At 38.9% G+C, this 17,003-nt stretch overlaps 2 protein-coding genes across 2 annotated transcripts in view; one reads left to right on the forward strand and one right to left on the reverse strand.

Annotated features, from left to right (window-relative positions):
• Window positions 1-630: 630 nt before the first annotated feature.
• Window positions 631-1,493, reverse strand: LOC122664031. Its single transcript, XM_043859714.1, has 2 exons — window positions 1,092-1,493; window positions 631-772 (listed from the first exon to the last, which is right to left on the reverse strand). The coding sequence occupies exons 1-2, from the start codon at window positions 1,475-1,477 to the stop codon at window positions 667-669; spliced, it is 492 nt and encodes a 163-aa protein (XP_043715649.1). The 5' UTR covers window positions 1,478-1,493; the 3' UTR covers window positions 631-666.
• Window positions 1,494-4,109: 2,616 nt separating this feature from the next.
• The window catches only part of LOC122664024 (ABC transporter C family member 10-like), a 29,680-nt gene continuing 16,786 nt past the window's right edge, over window positions 4,110-17,003 (forward strand). Inside the window, exons 1-14 of the mRNA XM_043859706.1 lie at window positions 4,110-4,120; window positions 4,472-4,555; window positions 4,720-6,803; window positions 7,687-8,007; window positions 8,089-8,175; window positions 8,857-9,441; window positions 9,527-9,691; window positions 10,281-10,575; window positions 11,482-11,696; window positions 11,794-12,099; window positions 12,874-12,937; window positions 13,008-13,247; window positions 13,907-14,038; window positions 16,763-16,764. Of these exons, the coding sequence (XP_043715641.1) occupies window positions 4,743-6,803; window positions 7,687-8,007; window positions 8,089-8,175; window positions 8,857-9,441; window positions 9,527-9,691; window positions 10,281-10,575; window positions 11,482-11,696; window positions 11,794-12,099; window positions 12,874-12,937; window positions 13,008-13,247; window positions 13,907-14,019 (4,452 nt within the window). The 5' untranslated portion in view covers window positions 4,110-4,120; window positions 4,472-4,555; window positions 4,720-4,742 and the 3' untranslated portion in view covers window positions 14,020-14,038; window positions 16,763-16,764. The remainder of the gene's footprint in view (window positions 4,121-4,471; window positions 4,556-4,719; window positions 6,804-7,686; window positions 8,008-8,088; window positions 8,176-8,856; window positions 9,442-9,526; window positions 9,692-10,280; window positions 10,576-11,481; window positions 11,697-11,793; window positions 12,100-12,873; window positions 12,938-13,007; window positions 13,248-13,906; window positions 14,039-16,762; window positions 16,765-17,003) is intronic.

Raw genomic sequence — 17,003 nt, forward strand, 5'->3', positions numbered from 1 at the left:
CGTTTTGATCAGACCAAAACTATTGATTTCCGTGAGTTTTGCTTGGCCATTTGGGAGACAAACTTCCAAAATGATCAAAATTTTCAACTACTAAATCAAAAAAAAAAAAAAAATTCAACTAAAATGATCAAAACTTTGACGAAACAATGCATCTTTGTGCCCGAATCTATGCTGCTTCTGGGTTTCACCTCTTGTTTTCATATCGGGTGTGCCGAAACTAGCAAAATTTTGAACTATGGACTCAATACTCTAGAAAGCCATAAGGACTGAATTTGCAGATTGCACTGTTATTACAGAGGCTCACAGAATACCAACTGCAATGGACTGCACAAAGGTGGTCACCATGAGAGATGGTAAGTTTCAACTATCAGCTTATGTAATGATCAACAAAGAAGGGAAACAAATTTTTTCCTTTGTGCAGTTCATTACATAGGGAAACAATTTTCTTCCTTTCAGTCCAACTAGTTAGATCTTCAAGCCAACTCCTTAAACAAACATCTTAGGCAGAAAAGAGGGGGGGGGGGGGGGGTTGGGATCAAAATTGCAGTTCCAGCCTAGCCTAATGAGCAGGTGGCTAAATATGCAAATAAGGTGTTTATGAAAGTTCATAGACACTAAACAAATAAAAACGTCTCCCTCCACCAATGTGGACTGAAAATACATTTTCTATGGTCCTCCAAGTACTGCATTCTCAATATCTTCTCTACTCAGAGCATAACTAAGTCGCCTCTCCACATCCTTCTCTAGATTTCCAGGTCCACTCTTCAGATACCTGCATCTCAAATCAAACATTATTAATCCGTAATGGCAAGAATTCCACAAGGGAAAGCCAAAGAAGTACTCCTTTATTTTAATTTTCCCCCAATAATGAAAAATGAAAACTAGCAGAATAGAAAACAGAAGTAAATCCAACGCAATGGAGAAAGCAGAAACATTTCTATCAGAAAAGGAAAGGGTGGGGGGGAAGTAGCGAGAAAGAAAAGAAAACTATCATCAGAAATACACGAAATAACCCACAGATCCCACTATACCACTCAGTGCCCACCTGAAAAGGAACAAAAGGAAGCACAACAAAGTTTACTTCGACAAACCTTATATAAAGATCGGTGAGATCAAGAGATGACTGAGCGTGCCAATCAGGTTTTTCCATAAACCAAACTGCTGGGTCTTCTCTGCTCTGATAAAATCCTAAATTCTTCAGCCAAGCCTCTATGCAGGAAAGACTGTGAGAATACAAGGGTTTATTCTTCTCAGGAAGCTTTTTAAGCCATTCTTTTTCTGCAGCTGAGAGCTCTGTCTCAGAGGATTTTGAGAAAACCTGGACTTTCCTTCTGGAATGAGCTAGGGTTTGAGTACACGCAGGGGATTTCCCGAATCGGAAAGGGCGAGAAGTTCTAAACTGAAGAGCATCTGAAGGAATTGAGGAGGGCATCACTGGTGCGATGGTGTGGCTCATAATTTTAGACACAGCAGGCATTTTGGTCTCTGTCCCTCTCTCTTCAACCCCCCACACACTTTTGCTTTTACTGCTTCGATATAGCAGAGTGGAAACGGTGGTAGACTTTCAACCATATCCAGAGGTTACCCGCAAATTTTTGAGGAAGATAACGAGGTCAATCATATGGATTTTTCTGGCGTCGGGCTCCTCTCCAATGACTGCTGCCTAAAGACGCATCCAACGGCTAGGCTGGTTGTGCATGCGTTGGAATGTGCATAGGCACACATCCTGAAATTTAGCTTGTTTCCGGGGAGGAGCCCAGCACGCCAAGGGTACTACCAGCCGTTGGGCTGTGTCGCACACATCCCTAGGCGTGTGCTGAGATGTTTGAGGCACAGCTCCACCATTGGATGTCCCTTGGGCGTGCCTTGGGCTTTGGGTTCCCTGGAGACGATCCTGGCGTGTGCCCAGTCAGTCTAGTTGTTGGATGCTCATTGGGAACTCATTGAGCGCACTCCTCATTGGAGAGGAACCGAACCAATTTCTAGCCTTCACGTTTGGAAAATTACCTCCTCTAGTTCCCCAATTCCTCTAATAGGGGGCCCAGGCAGAGTGTTTAGGCAAGGGTAGGATGGTCCTTCCAACACCCCCTTGTTAGAGGAACTGGGGAACTGGGCAGGGTAGGGAACTGAAGATGATAAAGATCCTCGCGTTATTTGTAGAATTTCGTAAAATTCACCAAATACTATATTTTAATCATTTGGGTTCTAATGGTAGTGGATGATCTCACACCGGTTAGGAAGTAAAAATTTCCATCCATGTTGATGCCTTACATGTGCTCACATTGGCCCCCATGTTGGTGCATGCCATGCAACCAAGCAATGATCTCTTACCTTTTTTTATTAATTTTTCTTTCTTCATAAAAAATGAATAAAAATTTAGTGTGAAAGTGCATATGCAACGTAGGTGGTTCAAATAATCCTTCCCCCAAAAACATTAGGGAAGAAGAACATTACCCGGTCACGTGGACCCTACGTCCCTACACCATTACGCGACTAGGGGGATTTTTCATTTTGCAGGGGGAAGGTGATCATTTATGGGGGTTGTGCCTGGACAGAGGCTACACATGACTGGGCAACGTTCTCTTTCCTAAAATTTTATGTGAGGGCAGGAGGCATAAAAAGACAATGATTGCTAAGCTTCAATAAGGTTGTTGTCCGTCCCAAATATAAACAATACAACATTAGCTAATTTGTGGTATAGATACTATCAATGCCATTTTCTAAAGGGGGAGCGTTCTCTGTGAAGGGAGCATGGCCCATATGCACATGCAAGCTCAAGGGCCAATGAGAGTGTAAACGGAAGCATCATGGGGGCGATGTAGTCATTTTTGCACCCCATTGTGTCTGGGTATGGGTAATATACTCCTCCACATAGAACTTTTCTCCTTTTCTAAAATTGTCATTGTCTCGCACTTTTTTCAAGTATGCATGGGAAATGACAGGTTTTAGTGTCACTCCAAGACAATAAATAAATAATAAATAAATTAAAATATATATATATATATATATATATATATATATATATAACAAGTTAAAAATTATTTAGAGGTGTCAATAAAAAATCTCATTAAATATTAAAAAAAAAGATTTCATACGTGGTATGAGTATATTTTGTTCACATCTTTTTCATATACTAACTAGGGGTGTAAATGAATAGTCGAAATCCGTTTCCGTATCCGTGTCCGTAACCGTTTAGTACTATCCGAATCCATCCGAAGGCTAAACGGATGCGGATACGGATAGGCTATAGCTATCTGAAAAATTATATTTACATGTAAACGGAAAAAATATCCGATCCGTATCAGTGTCCATATCCGTTTAGCACTATCCGAATCCGTCCGATAGCTAATCGGATGCGGATGCGGATGCGGATGCGGATATAGCACTATTCGAGCCGAATCCGATCCGTTTACAGTCCTAATACTAACCATGTGGGTTTGCATTGATAATCTGTCATCTTTGACCATATGGACCCCTCTATTACACAATTGGTATGGAATATGATTAGAGGGGGGGAAAAAATTGATTTGACAAATCCAAACATTGAATAAGAAAGACATGATTTAGATTGTAAGTCAATTTTCACAACAAAGATCAAATTTGATATAAGTAATGAAGATTGGGACTTGGGATCGTTTGTACACATAATCTAACCACGTGGAAGATATTTTGTCCGACACATGACAGTTCTTAATTGGACAGATCAGTAGACCGGTTAACATAAAAAACATAAAACGGGTTGGATTTTGCTCCCCCGCTGTGATCTGTGAAGGGTTTGTGAGTTGGGGAATCTCTGTATCTGTGACCGACTTGTCGTTCTTCGGCTACGTACGTGAGCAATGACGATATCCGATTACAACAGTCGCGTAACTATATACCAAGCAGAACCCAATTGGCTGAATGGTTGGATTTTATTTCTTGGAAGGGGAATGCCTTTACGAATTTCCTTCTCCTTCTTTCCCTGCTTTCTCTCAAATACTATACTTTCTGTTCGAGTCTCAGACAACACTTACTTACAATTGCTACTCTGAGATTGGCTACATTAAAGGTTCACGCTGAACTGGAGTTTCAATTTGAGTTTCACATTTTTTCTGGTATTTTATATCGTCTTCGATCATCTGTATAGTTTCTTTCCTTACTCTTATTATGATTCATGTTCTGTTTTTCATGTTTTAAGCTAGAGAGATTTCTGGGTACCAAAAATCGTTTTTATTGATTAAATTACAAAATAAGAAGCTTCAAACGATTGAAATCATTAATGGGGATAGCTGATATCAGAGTTTATGGAGTGTTTGAGAATTGTAGCACGTGCCAACCTGGGTTTTCATTTGTGTAGTCATATATAAATAAATACAATAACAATACATTTTTATGACAATAATGCCCTTGTGAAGAACACCTGTGAATATTGTATCAGCTTTGTTTTCTGAGATTTTGTACTTGTACTGACCTTAGTTGAGCTCTTAAACAGAAACATCAGCAAGGAAACTTCTGAGAACTACCATTTCTCAAAGCACAGTAAGAAAAGATCTGCCATCTTTAGTCCAATAGAGAGGTATGTAATGAGTTACAAAATCATTATTTGTCAAAACCTCACTAGTTAATATCAGCTTCAGAGAATTTTTCTTCCTTTTGTTTTAATGAATAAAAACCAGTACTTAGGGGGAAAAATAGGAGAAGGTTTCTATTCCTGACCTTTCCTTCAATGTCAATGCAGAGTTTGGAGAGAAAAGAGATACAAAATGATGGAGGATCTCTTCACTGTTTTTTGTGGGGAATCTGATTGTTCATTTGAGGGTGGGAAGCAATGTGGTTCTGTTTTTATGTTCTTTACTTATCCTTCTTCGTGCATCAACAATGCCTTGGCAATTGCCTTCAATATCCTGCTCCTGTTCATGTTGTTATTCAACTTCATTCACAAACCATCTCCAGCATTGCTTCAAACACCTTCCTGCATTCAAGGCCTTTTGCCTTTTCAGATATTCTCTTCAATTTTTAATGGTGGTCTAGGCATGGTTTACTTTACTTATGGGATCTGGATACTGCAAGAGAACTTGAGAAAAGTGCAGACTATTCTACCTCTGCATCAGTGGCTGGTGCTGTTATTTCAAGGCTTTACATGGTTCCTACTTTCTTTCATCATTAGCCTTCGTGGAAAACGACTTCCAAAAGCATTTTTAAGGCTTTGGTCCATTCTTGCGTGCTTGGTTGCAGGAATTCTTTTTTTTTCTTCTCTTTTGGCTGCGAGCGTGGGGAAACAGACATCAGTTAAGATTGTTTTGGATATTTTATTGTTGCCAGGAGCAATCTTATTGCTGCTATGCACTTACAAGGTATACAAATATAAAGAGACTCATGATTCTATTGACAGCGCTGCCCTCTATACACCTTTGAATGGACAGGCCAATGGGAGTGGTAAAACTAATTTGGATAGCATTGTGACTCCTTGTGCTGAAGCTGGAATTATCAGTAAAATGTTATTTTGGTGGTTAAACCCCTTAGTGAGGAAAGGTAAGGAGAAAACCCTTGAAGAGGAAGATATACCCCGCTTACGTGAATTAGACAGAGCAGAAACCTGTTACACCCTCTTCATGGAACAACTGAACAGACACAGACAATCCAATTTGTCTACCCCACCATCAATTTTGTGGACAATAGTCTTCTGCCACTGGAAAGAGATTTTAATTTCTGGGTTCTTTGCATTGCTTAAGATAATCACACTGTCTGCTGGTCCTCTACTTCTTAATGCATTCATTCAGGTTGCTGAAGGAAAAGAAGTCTTCAAATATGAAGGTTATGTATTAGCCATCTCTCTATTCATTGCAAAATGCTTAGAATCGTTGTCACAAAGGCATTGGTACTTCCGCTCTAGAATAATCGGCCTCCAAGTCAGGTCTGTGCTCTCAGCAGCTATTTATCGAAAACAACTTAGACTCTCAAATGCTGCAAAGATGATGCATTCAGCCGGTAATATAATGAACTATGTCACTGTAGATGCTTATCGAGTTGGTGAATTTCCTTACTGGTTTCATCAAACATGGACAACAGGCCTCCAGCTTTGCATTGCATTGGTGATTCTCTTCCATGCTGTGGGACTTGCAACATTTGCAGCCCTAGTTGTAATTGTACTCTTTGTCCTCTGCAATTCTCCCCTGGCCAAACTACAGAACAAATTCCAAGCTAAGCTCATGGCAGCCCAAGATGAGAGGCTGAAGGCTTGTTCTGAGGCTCTTGTGAATATGAAGGTGTTGAAGCTGTATGCATGGGAGACCAGTTTCAAGGATGTTATAGAAAGAATTAGGGCTGAGGAATATGTATGGTTGTCAGCAGTACAGATGAGAAAAGCGTACAACATAATTCTGTCTTGGTCATCCCCCGTATTGGTCTCAGCAGCTACTTTTGGGGCATGTTACTTCCTCGGTATTTCTCTTAATGCTAGTAATGTTTTCACCTTTGTAGCAACTGTACGTCTTCTCCAGAATCCTGTTAGATCAATCCCTGATGTTATTGGAGTGGTCATTCAAGCAAAGGTTTCACTAGAACGAATTGTCAAGTTTCTTGAGGCACCTGAGTTGCAAAATGAAAATATTAGGCAAAAGTATAAAGCTGAGGAGTACAGGCACTCTCTTTCTATCAAGTTAGCCAATCTTTCATGGGAGGAGAATCCATCTAAGCTCACATTAAGAAACATAAATTTAGCAGTTAAACCTGGCGAAAAAGTGGCTATCTGTGGAGAGGTTGGCTCAGGAAAATCAACCCTTTTAGCAGCAATTCTGGGAGAAGTTCCACTTATGGGGGGAACTGTAAGTTCTTCTCACCCTGCTCCAATTTCATTTGAGGAGTAAATATTTCAATTCTGTTAGAACTATTAATGATTATTTGTTGTCTCGGGATAAAACTTCTTGGTGTAGTTTCTGATAGATAAAGTCAAAATCTTAATGTCATAATCTATGCATCAGTCGGGACTCCAGTGTATTGTACTTTCTCGAAAGACTTTTCTTATTAAACATTAGAGAGCACATCCTTTTGTGATGTTATATTAGTTTTTATAATGACACCCATTCCTAGCCAGGTATTGGCACGCAGGACGTCTGGTTTCTTAGGAGAAATTAAATCTGTCATCATTCTTTGGAAATTGTTGAGTGTCATTAAAAAATAGAAAAGAACGTTGTAAAGCTAATATGCATACATGTTTTGTCATATAAGATCATACCCAAAACTTCGTATGGATTTTGGATTCCATATTTGTGTATGCTCTGTTGATTACTTTGGGGACATAGCCAAGATATATACTATATATAGATACGTCTTACGACATCTTTTTACGGTGAGTAGCTATATAATGGTCAATAAAATAATAAAAGCATCCGAGTGCACGAGGCTCCCGTTACAGCAGGTCTGGGAGGGGCAAATGTATGCAGCCTTACCCCTGCTTCACGGAGAGGCTGTTTCCATGTTTCGAACCCGCAGCCTGATGGTTGCAATAGCGCTACTTAACCGTTGTACCAAGGCTCTCCCACTATAATAGTCAATGAAATCTACAGTGAAAATTTTCAGATCTCATTTCAGAAGTGATCATCTCTACAATATCTATTTCAAATGACCTAAAGATTCTGATTATGTTCTGAAGCGAATTATGTCAGCAATCTTTGTTTAGCTATAACTTTTCTTCTTCTTCATTTACAGATTCAAGTTTATGGAAAGGTTGCCTATGTTTCTCAGATGGCATGGATCCAAACAGGAACAATACAAGAGAATATTCTGTTTGGTTCTGCCATGGATAAACAAAGATATCTAGAAGTGCTTGAGAAATGTTCATTGGTAAAGGACCTTGAGATGCTACCCTTTGGTGATCTGACTGAAATAGGAGAAAGAGGAGTTAATTTAAGTGGTGGTCAGAAGCAGCGCATTCAACTCGCACGTGCATTGTATCAGGATGCTGATATTTATCTTTTGGATGATCCATTTAGTGCCGTTGATGCACATACTGCCATGAGCCTATTTAATGTAAACACAACTATTACCTGCATGCAATTTATGCCTTCTTGACTACTGTCTAACATTGAATGTCTAAATTTCTGGTGGCAGGAATATGTGATGGGAGCTCTATTAGGGAAGGCGGTCGTACTTGTAACCCACCAAGTTGATTTCCTTCCTGCATTTGATTCTGTTTTGGTAAGTTAGCGAGCCATTGCCATTTCAGTACTTATCAGTTTTTGGACCATCTTTTTCTTGTGTTGCCAAAAGGATATTAGCCCAAGATATCTCTTTTTTTTTTGGAGAGGGGGAGGGGGGGGGGGGCGGGGCAGCGGAGGAGGGGGTTCTAATTAATCATAAAGATTATCTCCTTATAGCCCTATAACATCAGTAATGAGGGATTGGGTTAGCCATAGAAACAATGGGCCAAGGCCAAAGCTCAAGTAGACTTTGCCAAGATGACTCCTATTGATTTTTTAAACTCAATTTTAAAATGGTTTGACCTATACTAATGTTTGCTTATAGAAATCATCAAATCCCCTGCTACACCCATATACCCAAGAAAACTAGTGGCTACATGTACCTTGTCTAGTTTGTTCCATAAACTCTTGAACGAAATTTAAAAAAAAATGAAAAATTAAAGCAAGGAATGGGGAAAAATAATGACTTCGCTCACCTAGTTTGATAAATTGGTCTTTTAATGCATGTAAGTTTAAGTGGACTTCGTAGGGGTCACTGACCCTATAGAGACAGATACTTAACAAAGATTGGTATTGTATAGAAGAACAAGGAGTGGTTTTATAGCCTCCCCACAAATATGTTGAAAGCATATCTATAATTCTGTGCAATTATTTTAATAAAGTTCTATTTTGTTGGCAGTTAATGTCTGATGGGGAAATCTTACATGATGCTCCTTATTACCAATTATTAGCCTCTACTCGAGAATTTCAGGATCTAGTCAATGCACACAAGGATATTGCGGGTTCTGAAAGGCTAGCTGAGATTACTTCACAGAGGGGTAAAATTACTTCCGCAGAGATTAAGACGACTTACACTGAAAAACAGTTCAAAGCAACAACAAGAGATCAGTTGATTAAACAAGAAGAAAGAGAAACTGGAGATACAGGATTTAATCCTTATCTACAGTATCTAAATCAGAATAAAGGCTTATTGTATTTCACAATTGCAAGTCTTGGTCACATCATATTTGCGGTTGGGCAGATATCTCAGAACTCTTGGATGGCTGCTAATGTTCAGAATCCTCATGTTAGCAAGTTGATGCTGATAACAGTCTACTTCGTGATTGGATGTGGTTCAACATTCTTTTTGCTCTTTAGATCATTTTTCGTAGTTGTTTTGAGCATCCAGTCATCAAAGTCCATATTTTCTCAGTTATTGAACTCTCTTTTCCATGCACCAATGTCTTTTTATGACTCAACTCCCCTGGGAAGGATATTGAGTCGGGTGAGCTTCTCCATCCTAGAACTTAACAATGAATTAAGTATGCTTAAAGAAAATTTTGATAGACTTATATTGCTTTCTTGCGCAGGTCTCTTCTGATTTGAGTATTGTAGACCTTGATGTCCCGTTCAGTTTAATTTCTACTGTTGGAGCTACCACAAATGCTTGTGTGAGTCTTGGAACATTGGCTGTTGTAACTTGGCAAGTTCTATTTGTCTCCCTACCAGTGATTTGCCTGGCACTATGCTTGCAGGTATTACCATAATAAAATTCAAGTTACTGTTGTAAGTAGAATTATCTTTATCAAATTCGCACTCTCCATTGCCTAAGACATAGCCATGAGGTTTTATGATATCAATTCAAGTGAGTCACCAACTACTAGATTTAACTAGGCCATGACATAAATTATGGATGTCTTCTGAGTTTCAAAATTGGCAAAAACTTCTCATCAAGCATCTAATGAACAAAACAACAAACATGATCTTGTGGAGACAACCGCAAACTCATTCAAATGGTCATAATTCAAAGCTACCTGATTTACTGTATTCTCTTGGATGATAATCATAATGAATGGTAAAGAAAACTGCATAGATACGATGATAATGTTCTTATGGTTAGATCAGTTCCAATTGTATTTCCTTTATGGGACCTACCGAATGGTCCCACAAATGCTCTGTGAATTGCAGATGCATCCATATATCGAAATAGATAAATAAAAGAAGAGAAGTTACAAGGATTCATTCTTCCCGTTCTCCTTTCTGGAGTTTTGATTAATCTTTTTTGTTAATTCAATTAGCCCTTCTCAGAAACTAACTTCGCTGGATTTTGGTTATAACCAACAGAAATACTACTTTGCTTCTGCGAAGGAGTTAATGCGAATCAATGGGACAACTAAGTCTTTTGTAGCAAACCATCTAGCAGAATCCGCTGCTGGAGCCATGACAATCAGAGCATTTGAGGATGAGGAGCGATTTATTGCAAAGAATTTCGATGTCATTGATAGAAATGCTAGCCCGTTCTTCCACAATTTTGCAGCAAATGAATGGTTAATCCAACGTTTAGAACTTTTGAGTGCCACTGTTCTTTCCTCCTCAGCACTTGCTATGGTTTTGCTTCCTCCGAGAACTTTTGGCTCAGGTGAGTTCCTATTATTGTCTTGCATCACGGTTATGGTTGTTTTTCTGTTCCTCATTAATCTTCATATCTCAACTAGATTCCTGAATTCGAAATATTGTCCTAGTACGGAGGCACTGAATATGTCTTTAACTCTTTATACATGCAATGTTTTTCTGGTCACCCAAACCAGAATCGTGGGGTACCTCTACGTGTTTTTATTTGTTTGTTATATTATAATTATTTAGTTGTTATTGAGTTCCATTAGAATAGAACTCTATCTAATCACTTTGTAATAGTTGTCAACCACATAAGTTACTTGTAGCTTTAGAACACTCCCATCATTGGAGAGTTCCTTTTTTTAGTTTCCTAGTTGGATAATTTATTACATAGAGTTTGAGATTCTTATTCAACTCTATCTATATGTGTAAAAGCCTAAGGGCTCCCCTTCCCTACGCTTTTTGATGAATAAGAAATTGGCTTTTCCTTTAATGGAGCTGTTTGGGCATGTGTGATATTTATGCACCAACTTGAGGCCTTGAGGGGGAATGTTGAGTTACGTAACTTGATAAGGGTATTTTGGCTATTTTCTTTGTTTTATTTCCTTTATTTCCCTCTCCAGCTATCATAGTCAGCTATGGAGGGTTATATTTGTATTTCTGCCCTATTAATGAAATCTATAAGTAAAGGGGCTGAGTGAAGGCATTATTCACTTAAGCCATTCTCATATTCTCTGTTCAGCTAATAATTTGAATATTAAGAAGCCATGCCTGTAAGACTTATTCTATAGAATGGTAGGATGATAAATCAACTTTTAGGCAAGTGGAAGAACTCTTTGCGTTAATGTTTGAAAACACTTATTTGACTTACTACAGGTTCGCATATGAAATCACCCACTGGACATTTTGGTTACTAATATCTTGATGGCAGGGTTTGTTGGAATGGCACTATCTTATGGTCTTTCTTTGAACATTTCCCTCATTAACTCTATTCAGAACCAGTGTACGCTAGCAAATTACATCATTTCTGTTGAGAGGCTAAACCAGTACATGCATATACCCAGTGAAGCCCCTGAAGTCATAGAAGAGAACCAGCCCCCACCAAGTTGGCCAGCTGTGGGAAAAGTGCAGATCCATGATTTGAAGGTAACTCATCTATAAGAACATGAGTGTGATTTCAGCATAATTCTTCATGACAATAATATATTAATATATTTATATACTCCAAATTATAATCAAGCAGATCAGATATAGGCCCGATACTCCACTTGTTCTTTCTGGGATCAGCTGTACATTTGAAGGAGGACATAAGATTGGTATTGTTGGCCGCACAGGTAGTGGGAAAACGACTTTGATTGGTGCTCTGTTTCGTCTTGTGGAGCCAGCAGATGGAAAGATCATCATAGACAACCTAGACATCTCCATGATAGGGCTTCATGATCTGAGATCACGTATTGGGATCATACCTCAAGATCCTACTCTTTTCAATGGGACTATAAGATACAATTTGGACCCATTATCACAATATACTGACAAGGAAATATGGGAGGTATGACAACTGTTAATGTGCTGTTGCTTTAGAGTTACATTAGCTTTTGAAACCACAAGCAGAGTTTTTTTAATGTTCACCCACTGTGGCTCCAGGAATTTTGTTAACAGTAAGTTAAAATTTCTTACATAATTATTTTTCCCCAAAACTAGAGAGCAGGAGTTACAGTTCCAACAGTGAAGTATTCCAAAACTCTAATTTGTGGTATTGACTGTGCTGAAACCTGTGTGAGACCACATAATGAAGTAGTTCTCAAATTAATTACTTGTTTATCGTATTTGGCAATGGCAGATCGATTTATGTATGGGTGAAATCGTTTGAACCTCCCATTTTCATGTTTACAAAACTGTACTTGGTCAGGAAACCAGCTATGCGAATCAATAATTCAACAAAGAAGTTTCTGGTCAAGCCTGATTGAATTTTTAGTAAAACAGAGTTGTGGCCTTACTATTTGCTAAAGTGGACTCTATTATATTTGAGACTTGACAATGTACTCTTGAACGTAGTACATAAACTTGATAGAAATGTCAAATATTTAAGACGAAGTTCCTCTTTTATCATTGCAGAACGATAACTCATTTGAATATAAACAGCATTTCTCTAGTTTAGAGGTTTGATTTGGCAGTGAAAAAGAACACAATGGCTTTGGAAACTAATGCCCCTTTAGGCAGAATTAGTAGTTATTTGAAAAATGAATTTGATCCCATCATCAGTAGCAGTTTCAGTTCAACTTAACTATAGCTAACTACTTCTATGTTCATGCATTTTTTAAAGGTCCTTCAAAAATGCCAACTTCAAGAGGCTGTACAAGAGAAGGAAAAGGGTCTGGATGCTTTAGGTAAGATCCTTTTCTTTCTTTCTTCCTTCTTTATCAGCTATGAATTGTTCATAACCATATAAAATTACAGTAATGGAAGATGGATCAAACTGGAGCATGGGGCAGCGGCAATTATTCTGTTTAGGCCGTGTTCTGTTAAGGAAAAGCCGGATATTGGTTCTTGATGAAGCCACTGCATCAATTGACACTACAACAGATTCAATACTCCAGAAAACCATAAGGACTGAATTTGCAAATTGCACTGTAATTACAGTGGCCCACAGAATACCAACGGTAATGGATTGCACAATGGTGGTCGCCATAACTGATGGTAAGTTACACAACCTTCAGCCTATGTAATGACCAACATAGAAGAGTACCTACCATATGGAAGGAATGCTATTTGAAATTGTTTAACAGATACAGCCTACCCTATTAGAGATTTTTTTTTCTTTCGCACCACCGTGGGGGGTGAGGGGGTTTAGGGAAGCTGTAATTCACCAATTTCTCAGCATTAGTTAGATCTTCAAGCATCTCCTTCAGATAAACATTTTTTCTAGCAGAAAGCTTAGGCCACCGTCTAGTTCTGGCTGTACAGTCCATGCTAGAGGGGGTTCTCAAATTGCAGTATCAGCCCAGACTAATGAGCAGGTGGGCTAGAAGTGCAAGGATTATGTATATATGTATGTATGTGTGTTAGTTGGTCTGTTTTCTACTTCATATTCCCATGTTGATGCCGATCCCCACATCCCCCCTGGCCGCTTTCCTCTAAGAGAAAAGGGGGATCCTTCAATTTTACCGAGTTTACTCCTTTTTTATTTAAAAAAAAAATACTATTTTTGAGTTTTGTCCAGTTTTATGAAAATAAAAATTACCTAAGAAAGCATGAACCCTAAACCAACCGAGTCAATTAGAAAAAAAGAGAGTTAATTATCAAGTGCTTGGTTGACTGTTCTGAGTGTTGTAAACCTCCTATTTTCTCTTTTTCAGGTAAAGTAGTGGAATATGATGAACCAACAACATTGATGAAGAGAGAAGGATCATTGTTTGGCCAGCTTGTTAAGGAATACTGGTCGCATTTCCACTCAGCAAATCAACATTAGCTAATGAAAGACAATCCAAGTAGAAGAAATTTAAGCAGGTTACTCTGGGCCCAGAGGATGAATGGAAGCTTTACATTTATCTCTTTTCTTTGAATGTATCATGCTGTATTGAAATTTTCTCATCAATTCAAAAAGTCAGAATTTATTACACAACTATGCATTTGACTTCAGGTATAGCGTTCCCAACTCATGTATTTGTGACCTTTAATATTGTCACAAGGAACCTTGAAAGACAAAGGAATGAGAAGGGACAGTCTCCAAAAGGATAAAGAAAAGAGGAGCCCACGTCCATCTAACTCGCCAAATTTTAGCTAGAGAGAAGCACAGTAAGTTGGAGTTTCACAAAATTGCAATTAAACAATAGAATCCAATGGCTCTTCTGTATTGACATGTTGTTATAATGCGAGGAAGGAAGAAGAAAAGAGGGGCCAACAAGCCTAGGCCATCAAGCAGCCCAAGTTGGGGCCCTTGTGTTGGGTTTGGACCGTTTGGTCCACCTAATAGGCCAGGCTTAAGCCCATTATTTGGTCTTTAAAGTAGTCCATGTATGAGGGATAGTCCTGCTTACTATTTTGATAGTTTCTGTTTTATTGTTTGCTACTTTATTAGGTACTGGTTAGTTTGTTTCTATTTTTGTTAAGTAGCTACAAGTTAGATTTTATTTTGTATTAGTTTCTACATTGAGATGTATCTAAAAATTAGGGCTTAAATTAGGCTAGTTTCTATTTTAATGGGTTGCTACTTTGTAAGGGATTTCTTCTCCATGCAAGGGGGATTTGAAGTAAAGAAAAAAGACTGGCTTTGTTCGCCTTTGCTGCGAGAGACAGTGGTGGGGGTATGCCCTATTGGTTGTTGGAAGACTGACCAAGGCCATGGTCATATCCCTTCTTCTTCTTTCATATCTTCATTCTTTTACTACTGGTTTTTATTTTCTCAAATCCTATGCAGGCTATTACTTGGGTATTTTTTTTATTTGTCTTATTACTGTTGGAGGGCTGCTGTAATGGTATTTCACTATGGTAGATGTTGTTAAATCTGAGTTTTCTGGTTTGAAGGAGAAAGCATACAGTTCCTTACTCTGGCCTTTCTTAGCCTCCCTTTGACTGGGATTTTGGGGTATTCTGCCTTGTGGATTAAGGGATATTGTTAGCTTCTAAATCTTTAGTGACTTGCTGTTCTGCATTATCCAGCCATTGGAATGAATGGATTTTTACATATGACGACTAACTCATGGAGTAATGTTTTCGAATATATTCTGGTGAATATGAATAGTTCATTAGGCAAGTGAAGGACTACAATAGAAGATGACAATTCAATGAAAGTGCTGATGACAATGCTAGCAAGTGATCTATTTGTAGATTCTAGTATCCATTGTTTTTGGTAAGATCAGAAAAGGTTCTGTAAAATTGTCTATCATTCATCTATGAGATCAGCTGTAGCAGAAACCATAAGTCAAATCCAAAACTATGGAAAAGGGTGAAACATCTCTATCAGTGTAGGAACAAAGGGAATCAAAACAAGGTTTATTTCGGCAAACCTTATACCGAAAATCCTCTATCCAGGGAAAACTCTGAGAATACAAAGTTTTCTTCTTCTCAGGAAGCTTTTTTAAAGCCATCCTTCTTCAGCAGCTGAGAGCTCTGTTTCAGAGGATTTTGAGTAAACCTTGACTTTCCTTCTGGAAGACCTTGACTTTCCTTCTGGAAGGAGCTAGGTTTGAGGACACACAGGATTTCCTGAAACGGGAAGGGCGAAAAACTTCTAAACTGGAGGGCAGCAGCATAATGTTCTGCCATTTTCAGAGCTTACCCGATAAATTTAGAGGAAGATAATGCGACCACCATATGGGTTTTAAGCTGGTGAATTTCGTATTAAGAATTCGATTTATTAATCAGAAGGAGAGGAGAAGTTACACCAGTGGCATCGAAGCCACAAAGAGCTTGGAACCAAGAATACTACTGTCTTACTCTCAACAGAGCAAGCTTGAAATGAAGTAGAACGAGCATTCCCCGAACATTAGATGCGAGATATGCTTAAAGTCTAGAACGATTGCCGCCATTGGAGAAAGCGAATAAGTTTCAAGGAATATGATGATGGACATTTAAGGGGTGACTGGTCACACAGAATTGCAGTCATTACATGATGTGGAAAGTTTTTTTCTTTTTTTTTGGGTAAATGCCCATAATACCCTTAACAGCACTTCATTCCATATTTACCCTATTTGGGATGAAGTGCTATTACATTTTTACCCCCCATTATGAATGAAACATCACCATCTCAAAACTGAAGAAAACGAAACACAAAGGGAAGAAAATGAACAACCTCCGGCGAAGAACCAAAATCCTCGCCGGATATCGGCCTGTTCTAAGTGCTATCGCCACCTCTCTCTCTTGTTCAGTAATCATTTTTGAGGTTTGAATTTTCTGCTGTTCCCAAATCAACATGTATCTTCTTCTTCAAAAGGGTTGAAGCCCAAGCTTTCCATGTATCTTGGAGCTTCCATAGCTTCAGAATCCAAGCTCTTTTCTCTGTTTTTTTTTTTCTTCCTGATATTATCTCTTCTATCCCTCTGCAACTCTAACAATGCCACCACCCTTAGCTACAAACAACAGAGTGAGAAGCAGGATAAGACTCCTTTGATTTTTTTTTTCAAACCCTAGATTGGCATATTAGGGTTTTAATCGATTCTGTTCAAGGAAGCAGTAGGTCTGATGGTTTCGGTGGCGATGGGGGGAAGGGGTAGCCGTGGTGGGGATTACGGTTTTGGAAGCGGAGGTGATGGTTACAGTGGTGGAGGTGGTGGATACGATGGGAAAAACGGTGGGGGTAGAGGTGGTGGTGGTCGAAGGGGAGGGGGTGGTTACGGCGGCGGTGGTGGTGGTGGTGGATAGTTATATTCTGACCTGTGGATCTGAAGCAGGGTTAAATAGTAACCAGTAGTAATAATAGCACATTCAAGAACTTAAACTTGGGAGTACCAACAG

The sequence above is a fragment of the Telopea speciosissima genome, chromosome 6, assembly GCF_018873765.1.
Source record: "Telopea speciosissima isolate NSW1024214 ecotype Mountain lineage chromosome 6, Tspe_v1, whole genome shotgun sequence".
NCBI lineage: Eukaryota > Viridiplantae > Streptophyta > Magnoliopsida > Proteales > Proteaceae > Telopea > Telopea speciosissima.

What these genes read in the sequence shown, in the direction of transcription:
- LOC122664031 (XM_043859714.1), bottom strand. Translation starts at nt 1,477, where the DNA reads ATGCCTGCTGTGTCTAAAATTATGAGCCACACCATCGCACCAGTGATG. An exon ending in CTCACCGATCTTTATATAAG is followed by an intron (nt 773 to 1,091) that starts GTTTGTCGAAGT and finishes TTTGAGATGCAG; the next exon opens with GTATCTGAAGAGTGGACCTG.